This window comes from Nannospalax galili, unplaced genomic scaffold (assembly GCF_000622305.1).
Source record: "Nannospalax galili isolate Female #2095 unplaced genomic scaffold, S.galili_v1.0 scaffold8, whole genome shotgun sequence".
NCBI classification, from domain to species: domain Eukaryota; kingdom Metazoa; phylum Chordata; class Mammalia; order Rodentia; family Spalacidae; genus Nannospalax; species Nannospalax galili.
In genome coordinates this window covers 2209474-2224473 of record NW_008358318.1, presented here as the reverse complement: position 1 = coordinate 2224473, position 15000 = coordinate 2209474, and the positions used below count along the sequence as shown (strand labels likewise).

General features: G+C 48.1%; 1 protein-coding gene across 4 annotated transcripts in view; it reads right to left on the bottom strand.

Moving 5' to 3' along the window:
- Adap2 (ArfGAP with dual PH domains 2) overlaps nucleotides 1-10352 on the bottom strand; it is a 36172-nt gene extending 25820 nt beyond the window's left edge. For all 4 annotated transcript variants that reach the window (XM_029557909.1, XM_029557908.1, XM_008821620.3 and 1 more), the window contains exons 1-5: nucleotides 10096-10352; nucleotides 9298-9428; nucleotides 7554-7645; nucleotides 3566-3645; nucleotides 2441-2553 (exon numbers count right to left, since the gene is read on the bottom strand). In XM_029557909.1, coding sequence (XP_029413769.1) covers nucleotides 2441-2553; nucleotides 3566-3645; nucleotides 7554-7645; nucleotides 9298-9428; nucleotides 10096-10189 — 510 coding nt within the window. In that variant the 5' untranslated portion in view covers nucleotides 10190-10352. The remainder of the gene's footprint in view (nucleotides 1-2440; nucleotides 2554-3565; nucleotides 3646-7553; nucleotides 7646-9297; nucleotides 9429-10095) is intronic.
- Between the last annotated feature and the right edge of the window lie 4648 nt (nucleotides 10353-15000).

Below are 15000 nucleotides of genomic sequence, written 5' to 3'. Positions count from 1 at the left end.
GGTCCCAGACTTTGGCCTCACCAGACAGCCCTTCTAGCGCTGGTCTGGTCTGTCCAAGAAGGCAACAGGAAAATCCATATACTAAAGGCACTGAGCCCAAGCTGAAGTGCCCAGACCTTGTCCTAAGTTGTTGGCCATCCTTCACATTTCTTTGCCAGAATCTCTCATCTTTCTGTTTTCTAACACTAGAATGTCCCAGGGTTCAGTGTGGTAGCTGGCCTCCAAAGACAGCCCCCACACAACTCTCTTCTCTCCCAGCAGGCACAGGACATTCTACCCATAAGTAGGTAGAAATGTTCCCTTTAGTCAAGGCTGGCTGTATGACTTATTCTGACTCTGTAGAATACAGTTCTTTGCCTGGCCTTTCTAAGGCCTGGAGACATTCACCTTTGCTTGAGGAAAAATAGCCCCTATGTCATAATGACTCTTGAGCTAGCTGGGCTGGGAATGTAGTTCAATGACAGAGTGCTTCTCTAGCATGCATGAAACCCTGGTCTGATCTCTAGTACTGAAAGAGGGAAAAAAAAGGAAGCAAGAACTAGTTCCTGACTGCCGGGGCATGTGGGATTCTCTAGTGCCCTGGACAAGTGCGTGAGAGCTTTACAGGGCCCTCCTGGACCAGCTGATGCCATTTTATGTACACTACACAGCTAAGGCCTGCTAATTCCTAACTCACAGGAGTGGGAGTTTTGTTACTCAGCAATAAATAACCAAATACTCTGTCCTTAGCCATCTCTTCCTTGTTTAGATGGCCGTAGACATTTCCATTGATGAACTAGTCCACATGCTGATGTTGCCAGCTCCCTCAGCCTCCAAATTCATCTGTCAAACCTCCTTCTCAGTGACTCCACTTAGATGTCAATAGCATTTTGACCTGAAAGACTCCTGACTACTTCTTAAGGAGCTGGGTTTTGCTCAGCAAATAGCAAGTCTGCCGTTCTAGTTTTGTAGGGCAAAATTCTGGAACTCAGGCTGGAAGTGTGGTAGTGTACATGCTTAACATGAAGAAGGCCCTGGATTTGATCTCCAGAACTGAAGGTGAGGGGAAAAGAAAGGAAAGGGAGGGAAGGAAAATAAACTCAGCACAAGGGAGATGAAGGCAGGACGATCAGAAGTTCAAGGTCAGCCTGTCCTTATCTAAAAGTCCTTATCTAAAAAAAAAAAAAAATGGCTGCAGATTCTCCTTGGTCTTTTTTTTTTTGAGACAGGATCTCCCCGGGCCACACCCTGTTGCAGGGGGGCTATTCTGTCTAACTGGCACAAAGCTGGTTGTACCAGTCATGACTAGCTTGGGGTTTCTGCATGCACTATCCTATCTGCCCTGTCTACTCCTCCTCGCATACACAACGCACTCCTTAAATGTATTCTGTCCTCTGTCCAATTGTCAACAGAGAGACCTTTCTTATCTATGTAGTAGCTGCCACCACCATTCTCCAAGTCTTCATCTCCTTTTATTTTACCTCACAGAACTTACTAGCACCTGGCATGTATTGACATAAGATCTTGGTTACAGCCTGTCTCCTCCTACTAGAATGGAAATCATGAATTGAGAGCTTTGGTCCACTGCTGTGTCTACAATAATGTCTAGCACATAGTAGGTGTTCAATATATATTTCCTGAGGACTGGGGATTTAACTGAGTGGTAGAGCACTCACCTAGCATGTGCAAGGTCCTGGTTCAATTCCCAGCATCACAAAAGGAAGACAATATTTCCTAAGCAAATGAAGTAAAATCAAGCAATCCTCACAGCCTTAAGCATGAACCAGTTGCCAGACACAGTGGTGACATTCCTGTCACCCTAGTTACTCAAGAAGCTAAGGCATGAGGATGATTTAAGCCTTTGAGTTTGAGACCAGCATAGGCGATATAGTGAGACCTTATCTCAAAACACAAAACAAGGGACCAGTGAGATGGCTCAGTGGGTAAAGGTGCTTGGCACCAAGCCTACCATGTGAGTTCAATCCCTGGACCCCACTTGGTAGAAGGAGAGAGCCAACTCCAGAGAGTTGTCCTCTGATCTCCACATATGATATATGCTGTGTCATGTGTGCATCCCTCTCCCATACATAAATACATAAAATGTAATAAAAATTTTTAAGCAAAAAAGAACAAGCCAGGCATGGTGCAGGCCTGTAGTGCTAGCTCTCTATGAGTTTGAAGTCAGCCTGATCTACATAGTGAGTTTCAGACCAGCCCAAACTATATAGTGAGACCCTGGTTCAAAGAAACAAAACAACATCAACAAAAATGTGTGCCAAACTAAGCTGATTTTAAGTGTCCAAAGAGTGGTTGTTAGTAGACTGGACTGACTGTACAACCAAGGAAAAGTAGAATATTGTGCCTGTCACACAATATTGTGCTTGTCTTCACAAGACAAGGCACCATCCATTCATTCATGTGAAGGCCTTAGGGAGCAAACACTGACTGCCTGGTCTCTTACCTCTTCCTTGGTGTAGTATTTTAGGAGGCCTTCTCTTGCCAGAAGGACAAACCTCCTTCTCAGGAACTGTGCGTTGTCCCTTCCCCGTTTCCACAGGAATCCTTCTCGGTCACCTTAACCACCAAGGATGAGAAGACATAAACAACCATGAGCTCAACATGCTAAAGAGCCTCTTGGAATCCTAGGGGTACAAAGAGCCTCTAACATGTTGATTTTAGGTGTAAGACATGCAGGTCCTGTCCAGGGCCAACTTTGTCAAATTTCAGACTTCCCCCACTGTGCCAAACCTTTCTCCCTTGGCTCTCTATGAGATCAGGCCTCATTAGAAGACAACAGACAGGCGTGGCGACATGAGCCTATAATCCTAGCACTCAGGAGGATGAGGCAGGATGGTTGTTGCGAGCTTGATTTCAGCCTGAGCTACATAGTAAGACTTTGCCTCAAAAGAGAAAGGAAGGAAAGGAAAGGGGAGGGAAAGGGAGGAGAGAAGAAGGAGCAGGGGAAAGAAGAAGGGCAGAGAGGAGACAGGAGGGAAGGGAAGAAGGGAAGAGAGGAGAGGGGAAAGGAGAGCAGAAAAAGAAAAGAGAAAAAAAACTTTTAAGGCTAAGTACTGAAAAATACAGATGGTCCTAGGCTTAGATGTAGCTCAGCTGGCAGAGTACTTGTCTAGCATGCAAGAAGCAGGTTTGATCCCTAGCACTGCATAGACCTGAGTTATGGTGGTACACGCCTGTAATCCCAGCACTCAAGAGGGGGAGGCAGGAGGATCAGGGGCTCAAGGTCACCCCATAATATACAAGACCCTGACTCAAAAAAGAAAAATATGTATGTATGTGTGTGTATGCCCAATTTCATACTGATATCAATGTGTAAAAATTTTAAATATGGGTGACCCTGAGGCACCTGCTGGTAGGTAAGATACTCCAAGACCATAGCCCTCTGGAACAGTGTCATCTTGTATTCAGGTCAGTGGTGTGAGGTTGTCAGTCCCAGTGAGGTTGTGCCCTGCTTGAGGGTGTGAAGAAAGTAAATCCAGCCCATGCTCCTCACTAGGTCTGCTTCCCACATTGTGTTTTCTAGAGCTCATTAGAACATAGGCCTCAAAACAGAAGATAACAACTTTACCTGGGGGCAAGATAGTTTTCCCATCAGCCATAAACTCTTGTCTCTCATACTTAGCTCGAATCCATTGTTCCTTTAAGACCCTAAAAAGAGAACTTTTGGTTAGCTGTGTCTGATGCAGTCTCTTTCCAAAACCCTACAGCTGAGGGGGGAATGTCCCGAAAGCTGCCTCACTGCCTTCTCAGAAGGCCCAGCGTTTCTCATAAACATGTGGTGCTGGATAATCCTCTGCAGTAGGAAGCTGTCCTGTGCTGCACTGTCTCTGGCTTCTCCCTCCTGGATGCCAGCAGTACCAGATGAGACACTAGGGAAATTCTTCTCCCAGTGGGTTGAGAATCACTAGACTACTCCCAGGCCCTCTAAGTCAATGAGGAAAGTACCAGCTCCCAACCCTGACACACTTACTGAGCCCCTCCCACTCCCTGCTCTTGAGCTTGAGCCCGAAAAGCTAAGAGCCTCTTCCCGCACCTGCTGATGAACTCTGAGCCTGCCACGCTGCATAGAGCAAGACTACTGAACTTTTACTTTCTTCGTTTTGAGACAGGCTCTAGTGTATCTCAGCTTTCCCTCAAATTTGCAATGTAGCTGAGGATGACCTTGAACTTCAGATCCTCCTGTCTCTGCCTCCCAAGTGCTGAGATTTTAGACATGCACTACCATGCCAAAAATTTTTTATATAGTGTTGGGGGTCAAACCCAAGGCTTCCTTCATGCTAGGCAAGCACTGTAACATCTGAGCTTCATTCCCAGCCCGAACTACTGAATGTCTCCAAACTTGGGAAATATGCCAGTATGTCTATCCTTCTGTGTTAAGACGGCAGTGGAATGTAAATGGCCCTGCACCATACTTGGCACACAGTAGATGCCTAGTGATAAACTCAATCAAATGTTACTCTCAGATGCAGTAAAACTGTGCAGCTGGGGGCAAACTTATTTTCATTGTTTGCTCATTCTTATCTTTTCCAGATACATGATCCACAGTTTAGCTGACTTCAGTTCTCTGGGTACAGGAGAGGCCTAGAGTTGGACGTCTGGCCCAAATGGGTCTGGACTTTATGGGCCAAGGGGACAAAAACTGAGGAATCCAGCACTTGGGAGGGAGAGGCAGGTGGATCTCTGTGAGTTCAAGGCCAGCCTGGTCTACATAGTAAGTTCCAGGACAGCTGGGGCTACAGGGAGAGCCTGTCTCAAAAAGACAAAAAAAAAAACCTGAGGCCCTGACCAGATGTTCTCTCCATGCTATGTTGGGTGGTACAGCCTGTACCTTGAAGTGATTTTTCTATTAGCTTCAGGTGGGAGCCAAAACCTGTAAGGACAAGAGCCACGAGGACTAAGACCTGATCATGCTTAAGCATCTGATGTGGTCCTTCCTCCTCCTCCTCCTCCTCTTTCCTCTTTTTTAAAAATTACATTTACGGGGCTGGAGAGATGGCTCAGTGGTTAAGAACACTGGTTGTTCTTGCAAAAGACCCGGGTTCGAATCCCAGCACCCACATGGCAGCTAACAACTGTCCGTAACTCCAGTCCCAGGGGTTCTGACAGCCTCTTCTGTCCTCCATGGGCATTGAATGACACATGCAGGCAATACATGCATACACATAAAATAAAAATAATAAATAACCGTTGAGCCATCTTCTCCAGACACCCCCCCCAAAAAAAGTTTTAAAAATTACATTTATGGCTGGGCATGGTGGCTCATGCCTTTAGTCCCAGCTCTTGGAAGGCAGAGGCAGGTGGATCTCTGTGAGTTCGAGGCCAGCCTGGTCTACATAGCGAGTTCCAGGATAGCTGGGGCTATAGGGAGAGACCCTGACTCAAAAAAGACCAAAAACATTATATTTATATGCAGGGCATGGTGGTACACACCTTTAGTCCCAGCACTCGGGAGGCAGAGGCAGGAGGATCTCTGTGAGTTCAAGGCCAGCTGGTCTACATAGTAAATCCCAGGACAGCTGGGGCTACAGGGAGAGCCTGTCTCAAAAAGACCAAACAAACAAAAATTACATTTATGTCGATATGCATGTATATGTATACACACACACACACACACGCACTTATGGTATAGTGTATCTGTGGAGGTAAGAGATAACTTGTGAAAATCTGTTTTCACCTTCCACTATGTGTGTCCCAGGGATCAAACTCAGGTTGCCAGGTTTGGCATGAGGTACATTTATCTGCTGAGTCATTTTTTAGGCCCTGTTGTTTTGAGACAGGATCTCACTATACTGCAATCCAAGCTTTCCTCAAACTGGAACTACTCTGGCCTCAGCCGCCTCCCCAATGCCAGGATTACAGGTGTGCACCACTACTCCCTGGCTTGGCATGGTCCTTCCTGAGGGTGGCTCCACATCTGTCCTTCCTGGGGTCTGATCTTTTTTTTGAACCCTCAAAATCTTTTGGTGCTTGAGCCAACTTAAGTTGGGGTTCTGTCTCTTATAATCAAGAGAACTTCCTAAGTTTGAAGGGTAGCTCAGTGGTAGAGTGCTGGTCTGATATGCATGAGGCTGTGGTTTTGATACCCAGTATACCACGCTCCCTAAAAAAGACCTTAATGCATAGCCTTTACCCACAGGAGAGTAAGGGTGGTACCAGACCCAGCATAGGAGTGGGAATCCTAGCCACAGGACCAGCATGGGGAGGAAACAAAGGGCTCCTGTTCCGGTCCCAAAGGTGGGGAATGTAGAAGAGTTTTAGAACTGGAGTGAAGTGGTCACTAGTGGTCACCAGACTTCAGCTAACAGGGCTTAAAAATGCAGAGACATGTGTAGGAGTCATGATGAAAACCATACATAGGAAACACTGTGTAAGGGCTTGTAGCAGAGGCTGAAAGATGGGATGGGTCCTCTCCAGTGGAGTCCAACAGATCCCTCAGAGGGGCAAGGAACCAGGCAACATTGCGAAGCCGACACTGAGAGAAATGCATTAAAACTATCATACTAGGGGGCATGGGAGATGTTCACACAAATGACCTCATTCGCTCTACACTATGCTGTATGGCATGCTTCACTGTCTATGTGTTTGAATCTGAGATTGAGATCATCAGAGATGCTTGGTGACTTGCCCACCTTTTCATAGCTGGGTAGCAGTAGAATTAGGAGAAAAACCCAGGCTGCCTACACATAAAGTTGTGTTTTCCTGCCACTCCATACAACATCAGTAGTCCTTGGGTGGTTTAAGGACTGTGAGATAACAGAACCTACCAGGTATATCTGTGTAGTTTGTACAAGGCCTCACAGCATCATGCTGAGGCTCAGTGTTTCAAATACAGCTTTCCAGCCAAGCCCCCATGAGGCTGTATCTACCTAGAGGGACCCCCTTCTCCCTGTTTATACAGGACACTGTCTGGCAACTCTGAGGGAGGAGGAATCTCTGAGAAGGAGGACCAGGCTCAGGAAATCAGCACTGCAGGGCGTAGGGTCCCTCTGACACCCCACCTTCCTGCTGCTTCACAACCCTCCTGCTGTACTGGATTTTCCTAATGCCATGATACAATCCCACTGGTATCAGATGGGCTAGACCCAGTTCCACACCCCTCTATACCCCTCAGTTTCTGCCTATAAAGTGGGAATAACAGTAGTACTTACGGGGTTGGTGAAAGCATTAGACAATAATGCACACAGCATTCAGCACAGAGTTTGGCACATAAGTAAAGCCCAATAAATATAAATGGCTTTTGTTTTGTTTTGTTTTGTTTTATTTGAGGCATAGTCTCTGGTATCCCAGGCTGGCTTCCAACTCATTATGTAGCCAAGGTTGACCCTGAACTCCTGATTATTCTCCCTTCATTCACCTCCCAAGTACTGGGATCACAGGCATATGCCACCACATCTGGTTTAAACCAGGACTCCTCCTATGTGCCCTCTATAATACCAAATTCATTTTTGAAACACCTTGCTGACCAGGTCCATAGAAGAACTCACCACAAAGGTATCGGGGATATGGATGGGTTAGGAAGACCCCTCCCCAGAGCCCTAAGGGAATCGTTCACTCACAGGCAGTCGTTGGCCTGAGGGACATAGTAGAAAGCCGGGACTCTGGCTTCAAACTTGGCCTTCACATGGAGGTTCCCATTGTGGGTCATAAACTGCAAGACAAGAGAAACCTAGGGTAATAACAGAACTTGAAAAACAGTGTGAACTAGCCAGGTGTGGTAGTATACACCTTTAGTCCCAGCACTCAGAAGGCAAAGACAGGCAGATCTCTCTGAGTTCAAGGCCAGCCTGGTCTACATAGCAAGTTCCAGGCCAGCTGTGGCTACAGGAAGACCCTGCCTCAAAAAGACCAAAAAGAAAAAAGAAAAGAAAAGAAAGAAAGAAAGAAAGAAAGAAAGAAAGAAAGAAAGAAAAAACTGACACCATAGTCTACCCAGAAGTCTGTGAGTCTCACTGGCTCTGAAGTTAGATCAGGAGAAACTGCCTCCAAGAAGAAGAGAAGAAGGAATCTCACTGGGCACAGGAAGCCCCAGTCTACAGCAACAAAGGTCACTGATAACCATGCCTTGTACAGGAACAGCCCTTTATAATTTTCACACAGTAGCTTATTGGGTCCACTGAGCCATCTTAAGACCACCATTTTTTTTAAATAGGAGGCCACTGAGGTGCAGAGACGTTACGTGGCTTGTCTAAGGCAACACGACTAGTAAATGGAAAGTCCACCTACAAAGCTAGTATTCTTTCTTTCACACTTTCCGCAGATGCTCAAGCCCCCTCACAGCCCTGAAAGTCTCCTGTAGGAGACTTAGTTGGAGAATTCACATGGCTGCTGTCTCCATAGAGTGCATAGTCAGGATGATCAGTGGGGCCAGGTATCACCTTAGATCCAGAGTGGGCAGTCTGTCCAATGATGTGTCAATGGGCAGTGGCATATCTGGGGTGAGGGCTGGGGTGAGGGCTGAGTGGGGAGAAATGTCACATTTGTAACTCCCATCTCCGGGCACAGTGAACCCTATAATCCTCCTTCCTGGGGCTGTGTCATGAGACAAGTGTCAGTTTTGGACCCTGGCAGAACATGGACGATCCTAGGGTTCTTGCCTTTCCAAATGATGACAACACAGGAATCACAAGGCAAAAGCCTGTGGGTTGACAGGTTGCCTGTCCTCCTGCACAGAATGTAAGCTCCACATGGACAGTGACCCTGTCACTTCACTGTGCTCTCCTCCCACCCAGCTCATGGTAGGCTTACAGTTACATAGGTACAGGCAGAATAGTAAAATACCCAGCCTAGATTCTGTCACAGAATGAAAATGTTCAGTGATGTCACTTGCTTCCCCAATGGTCCTAGAACCTTTCAGTCCAGCAGTGTGATGTTGACCTGCCAGCTCTCTGAAAGTTTTCTGGACAAAACGGTTTCACCACCCAGCCTGAGAGTTCCTCCATGCCCACAAGGCAGAAAAAGCAGAGTGGGTTGGGGGAGGAGCAGAGGACCTTAGACCATGAATCAGGACGTTTCTCTTCCTCAGTCCAGATGACAGCAACTATTAACTGACTACTCACTTTGTGCCTGGGCTGAACCTGGAAACTGAGGATCCACAGATAGGATTAAGGATTTAGCTTATGGCCTCACCGCTTGTAAGTGATGAACTAGGATTTGAACTCAGGGCTTTGTGTCCTCTCCTTCGTCATGGCCCTTCACTGGGCTTCAGTTTCCTCCTCTGTGGAATGGAACCACCTGCGTCCCCATTCCCCCACTCCCCTCCCCAACCCCAGCTCTAGAATTTGCACATGCACGCTTTTCTACCTCCACAATACTGTCGTCCCAGAAGTCAAGTCGCAGGGATTTAACTTTGCTGATGTCTGGGAAGTTGCGGTGGACTCCGGAGCAGTGGAGACAAATGAAGATTCCCAGAGTATAAGAGGCCCAATCCGGATCTGCTGGGTGGAAGGGCAGGAGCGCAGCTGAGTGGAGCCCAGCAGGAAGCTCTGGGCTGAATTAGGGGCGCAGGGACAGACTGGACTGTTAGGATTCCCAGGAGTGGCCCCCACTGCCCATGCCAGTAACCCCTTCTCTTTCAGTCCAACCTTGGACCAACTGAGATAATGAACCCGACAGAATGAAGAGTGGGCTAACCCACTCGTATTTCGCGGCGACACTCAGACGGAGACCTCAGAAGAGTCCCGGGCGCGTGGGGGCGTGCCGGGAAACCCACAGCACTGAAGGGAACCGAGAGCTCGAGAGCCGAGGGACCGGCTCCTAGTCTCAGGGCCCGGAGCCACATCAGCAGGTTGGAGATCACACCCGGAGCCAGGTCCTGGCCGGTGGGGTGCCTGGTCGGAAAGGGAGGTGAGCCGGACCCGACAGGGCGGCTGGGCCCCGAGCGTGGACCGCAACGGGTGCAGAGCGTGGAGTGAGGGAGAGACTGGGGAGCCGGACGCCGGAGGACCGTCGGGGCAGCGTGGAGGTTCGCCATCCGGAAGGTCTGGACTCCCGAGCGAGGGGTGAGTCTGGGTCCTACATGGACCCGGGCTCCTAGGGAAGGGACCAGCTGGCCATGGCCCTGGGCCATGCCTCCACCTGCCCCGCGAACCGCACCCTTACCCGCCGCCCCGCAGTCGGCGCAGTGCGCGTTGCCGGTGCCAGTCGCCTGCAGCAGCTCCAGGAGCCGCTTCTTGTTGCGCTCGCGGTCGCCCATGGCCGGCCCGGCGGGCTCAGCGGGGCTCAGCGGGGCTCAGCGGGGCTCAGCCTGGCCGCATCTCGGCTCCCCACTCCAGGCTGCCCATGGTCCTGCATTCGCCTGGACACCGGGGAAGGACTCAGCTCGCCCGGCTTCTCTCCGGGAGCAGCCTGTGGCTCCGCTCCCAGAGCCTTACGCTCCGCCCCCATGACCGCACGCCCCGCCCCCAGGCCCAGCGGGTCCAGACCCTGGACATGAGGAACAAGCGCGCACCAGATCTAATCCTGTCTGGCCACTTGCTAGCTGAGTGGTCAACATTTATTCAGTCTTTCTGGGCCTCAGCTTCCACCTCTGAGTAGCCATATCCTCCGCATTGAAACAGTCCCGCTGGACAGAGGCTCGTAAGATTCAGGAAGACACTCAGGAAGCTCAAAAAAGTACTGGACTCAAGACTCCTTCCCGAGGTTGTTAAACAGTGAACAATTGCTGGGGAGAGAAGACTTCGCTGGAGCTGCCTGCAGGCTGGGCAGGGAGCTCGTCATACAATTTGGTGAGTGTCCATCCGTGCTGGAGTGGGCCTTTCAGTGAGGCAGCTGCCCTTGAGCCATCCACGATCCTGTAAGTAACCCCAATAAACTCATTGGTTCACCTAGCTAGATTTGAGTGGAATCATTTTTTTAGTTTGTCATTGGTACACCACATGGGGTGAATCGACATTTGTCCACATCTTTCCAGGAAAAGTCACACAACAGACATGTATTTGCACTTCAGGACTTCTTGGAATAATTAAACATACCTGTGTTAAAGTGTTCTGCTAATGTGGAATCATACACTTATTTAGAGGCAGAGCTATATGCAGATGCGGCCCCCTCAGAAAGCCCTCTGTGATTCCCAGTCTCCAGCACTTTCTCCAGCCTCTGGTCCTGTTAGAACTCCCTAATAGGTTCCTGCATCCTCTGTAGCTCTGAGTACATCTATGATATGCCTCACATATACAGTAACTTAGATACCTGTGTTAATGCCACCCTCCATCTCCAACACACACATCCCCTCACTAGTATTCAATGTTGTTATTCTATTCCTGCATAACATGTAGGTCTAAGAAACAGCCTCTATCCATTTGTGGAAACTGAAAATAGTCACATGACTGTGCTCACCAGGAAGTAGGCTAACCGGGACACAGCTGGCTCCTGTGAAATTCCATCACTGTGAGGTGGGCAAGGCTTAGGTGGTCTTGCACTTATTTCCTTACTCCCCTGCTCCTTGACACACCACCCTCAGGGGCTCCTGTCATCTCCTCCGTGGGTAAATACACATCTGTCATATGCATAAGACTTAATGCATGTGGATATTGGGTTTCTATCCTGATAGATTGCAGCCGACATGCTAGCTGAACAGCACATCCCACATTCCACACACACACACACACACACACACACACACACACACACACACATACTACTACCACCAGCAGCAGCAGTAGCAATATATGGAACGAATCCAAAATTCCACAAATTCAAGATTTAAATGTTGGCTGCATCACTTCCACACACACACACACACACACACACACACACACATACTACTACCACCACCAGCAGCAGCAGCTGCATCACTTCCTAGTTGTGTGTCCTTAGGAAAGTACCATCACTTCTCTGAACTCTGAACCTTGGACTCATCTGAACCTTTGAGATCTACCTAATAGAGACTACGAGACCGCACAAAGCTCTCAAAACCCGTCGGTTTTCTTGGTTCCCCGTCTCCTGGTTGGCTGTTAGGATTGTCATTTGGAATGCTCTGTGTCATTTCTCACTAGCCCCGGGGTGGAGGAGGTCAGGCCCCAGGCCGAGAAGAGGGAGGGAAGCACATTCCAAGGACAGCCGCCCTGGGGGGGTCTTGACTGTGTTGGGGCTAGGGTAGCTAGCCCAGGAGAAATCAGTGGTGAGCCAGCTAGGGTCATGGAGCATGAAGCTATTTTACTAAACAAACACTGAAGATGATTCATTTCCGCTGCTTTGGATGAAAAAAGGGACAGAAATAAGTCTCTCAGGAGGAGGATGGGAAAGACAACCTGAGATATGAAGGCAGAGTGAGGGGAGGAGGAAGACAGAGGGGTATTTCTCTCCTTGCCCATTACTGCCACAAACTTGAGCTGTTTGCCACAAAGTTGGGAGCAACCCCAACCTTCTCCAGTCTACACTCCTTGGCTCCTCTGGGCTGCTCCCCTCTCTGACACCTTGACTTTTAGCTGTCCTTTTCCTAGAAGCCCCATAAAGCTAATTCAAGGACACACAAAATCCCATTCGGAGAAGAATCAGAGACTGAAATGCCTCCTCAATTTCCCCTCTTCCTTCCTTATTTTTGGAGGCTTCAATTTAAAAGATACCAAAGACACAAGGTTGACTTTCAGCCATCCTAGGAAAGAAAAAATAATACTCTGGCACTTACGGATAGGTTTTCCTCCTCTTTGTTTAGGAGATATAATTAATACTGATCTGTACTTTGCAGAAGAGCTCTACACATTGACACCTTAGACATCCCTCTGAGGGCAGCAGGTGTCCTGTCTGTCATTTCACAGAGGAGGTTGAAGGCTGAGTCTTAGAGAAGCTGTGGTCAGATAGGGGACCTATGTCCAAATTTCCTGTCATGGTATCATGTAGTTTGTTTATTTTGTGAAAGCCCTTTCCTTTAGTCCTCTCATCCTGGATTTTTTTTGTTTGTTTGTTTGTTTCTGTGTTAGGGATTAAACCTGTGGCCTTGTGCATGCTAGGTAAGCACTCTAACTGAGCTATAACCCACTCCTTATACCGGATTTTTTGTTTATCTTCATATATGTGTGTATAATGTACAGATACTATATACAAGGTCATGGGGCTGGAGAAATGGCTCAGCGGCTAAGAACACTGGTTGATCTTGCAGAAGACCCAGGTTTGAATCCCAGTACCCACATGGCAGCTAATGACTGTCCGTAACTCCAGTCCCAGGGGATCCGACAGCCTCTTCTGACCTCCGAGGGCATTGCATGACACCAGTGCACTTACCTACATACAGGCAACACAAGCATACACATAAAATAAAAATAATAAAAGTTTTAAAAGTTTTCAAAAAATACAAGGTCACCTATTTGATATACATTGTGTACTATTTATTACAATCAACATATCCATTACCACCTTGCTATATCCATTAGACCCTCAGGACTTATTCATTCCAAAACTGGAAGTTCATCCCCTTATTTCACTACTTTTTTCAAAACATGCTCATTACCCCAAATAGCAACTCTGTAGCCCACTCCTGGATTTAAAAATCATTAAAGTTTTACATGCCATTTGTTTTGGTGCGTGCCTTTAGTGCCTTTAGTGCCAGCACTCAGGAGGCAGAGGCAGGTCGATTTCTGGGAAATCAAGGTCAGTCTGGTCTACATAGCGAGTTCCATACCAGCTGGGGCTACAGGGAGACCTTGTCTCAAAAAAGACCAAAAAAAAAAAAGTTTGACATAGTTAACGAGGCCTGGTAGCTCAGGCTGTCATCATAGCCTCTCAAGAGGCTGAGGCAAGAGGATTGCAAGTTTGAGGTCTGCCTGAGCTACACAGTGAGTTCAAAACCAACCTGAACAAGTCCGTGTCTCAAAATAGAAAGTACAAAGAAAGGTGGCGCACACCTTTAATCCCAGCACTCGAGAGGCAGAGGTAGGTGGACCTCTGTGAGATGGAGACCAGCCTGGTCTACATAGTGAGTTCCAGGCCAACTGGGGCTACAGGGAGAGACCCTGTCTCATAAAGAAAAAAAAAAAAAAACGTCCAAAGAAGACTGGGCATATAGCTCAGTGGTAGAGCAATTGCCTAGCATACATGACACCCCTAGGTTCAATGCCCTATACTGCAAAAAAGAAAGGAAAAGGAAAGAAATTAGAAGCTGCTCCCAAGGGAAGCTGCTACCATGCTCCAGGCCAGTGCTGAGTACTGTGAGCCAGGATTTGAGGGTGGGTAGAGGCAGCTTCTATGGGGGTGATCAGTACAGACATCAGCTGCTGGGGTGTGGGGAGAAGCCAGGGCCCTGGGACAGAATGTCCTCTGTAAATAAAGTTCCCAGGCTCCCTCAGGACACAAACATCCAGCCTTGTTCTCAGATCACTGCTGTCCAGCTGAGTCAAGCAACAGAGGAGCTGGAAGAAAGCCTTCAACTGCATTCCCAGGAACAGGCTCAAGATCCCCCCAGGAACAGAGCATGACCCTTTTGTAAATGTAAAAAATATTTATTATTTGGGGCTAGATAGATGGTGCATCAGTTAAGAGTACTGCTCTTGGGGCTGGAGAGATGGCTCAGCGGTTAAGAGCACTGACTGCTCTTGCAGAGGATCTGGGTTCAATTCCCAACACCCACATGGTGACTATGAACAGTCCCTAACTCCAGTTCCAGGGGAATCCAAAGCCCTCTTCTGACCTCTGAGGCATTGCATGACACGGGTGCACTCAGATACATGCAGGCAATACACTCATACACATAAAATAAAAATAATAAATATTTTTTAAAAAAGTACTGCTCTTGAAGAGGACCTGAGTTCAGTTCCCAGTACCCACAGCATCCAGAGGCTCACAACTACCTGAAACTCTAGTTCCAGGGGATCTGACACCTCTTCTGGACACACAGAAACAGACATGCACATGTATATACACATAATTTAAAATAATAATATGGCTAGAGAGATGGCTCAGCAGTTAAGAACAGTGACTGCTCTTGCATAAGACCCAGGTTCGAATCCCAGCACCCACATGGCAGCTGACAACTGTCCGTAACTCTAGTTCCAGGGGATCCGACAACCTCTTCTG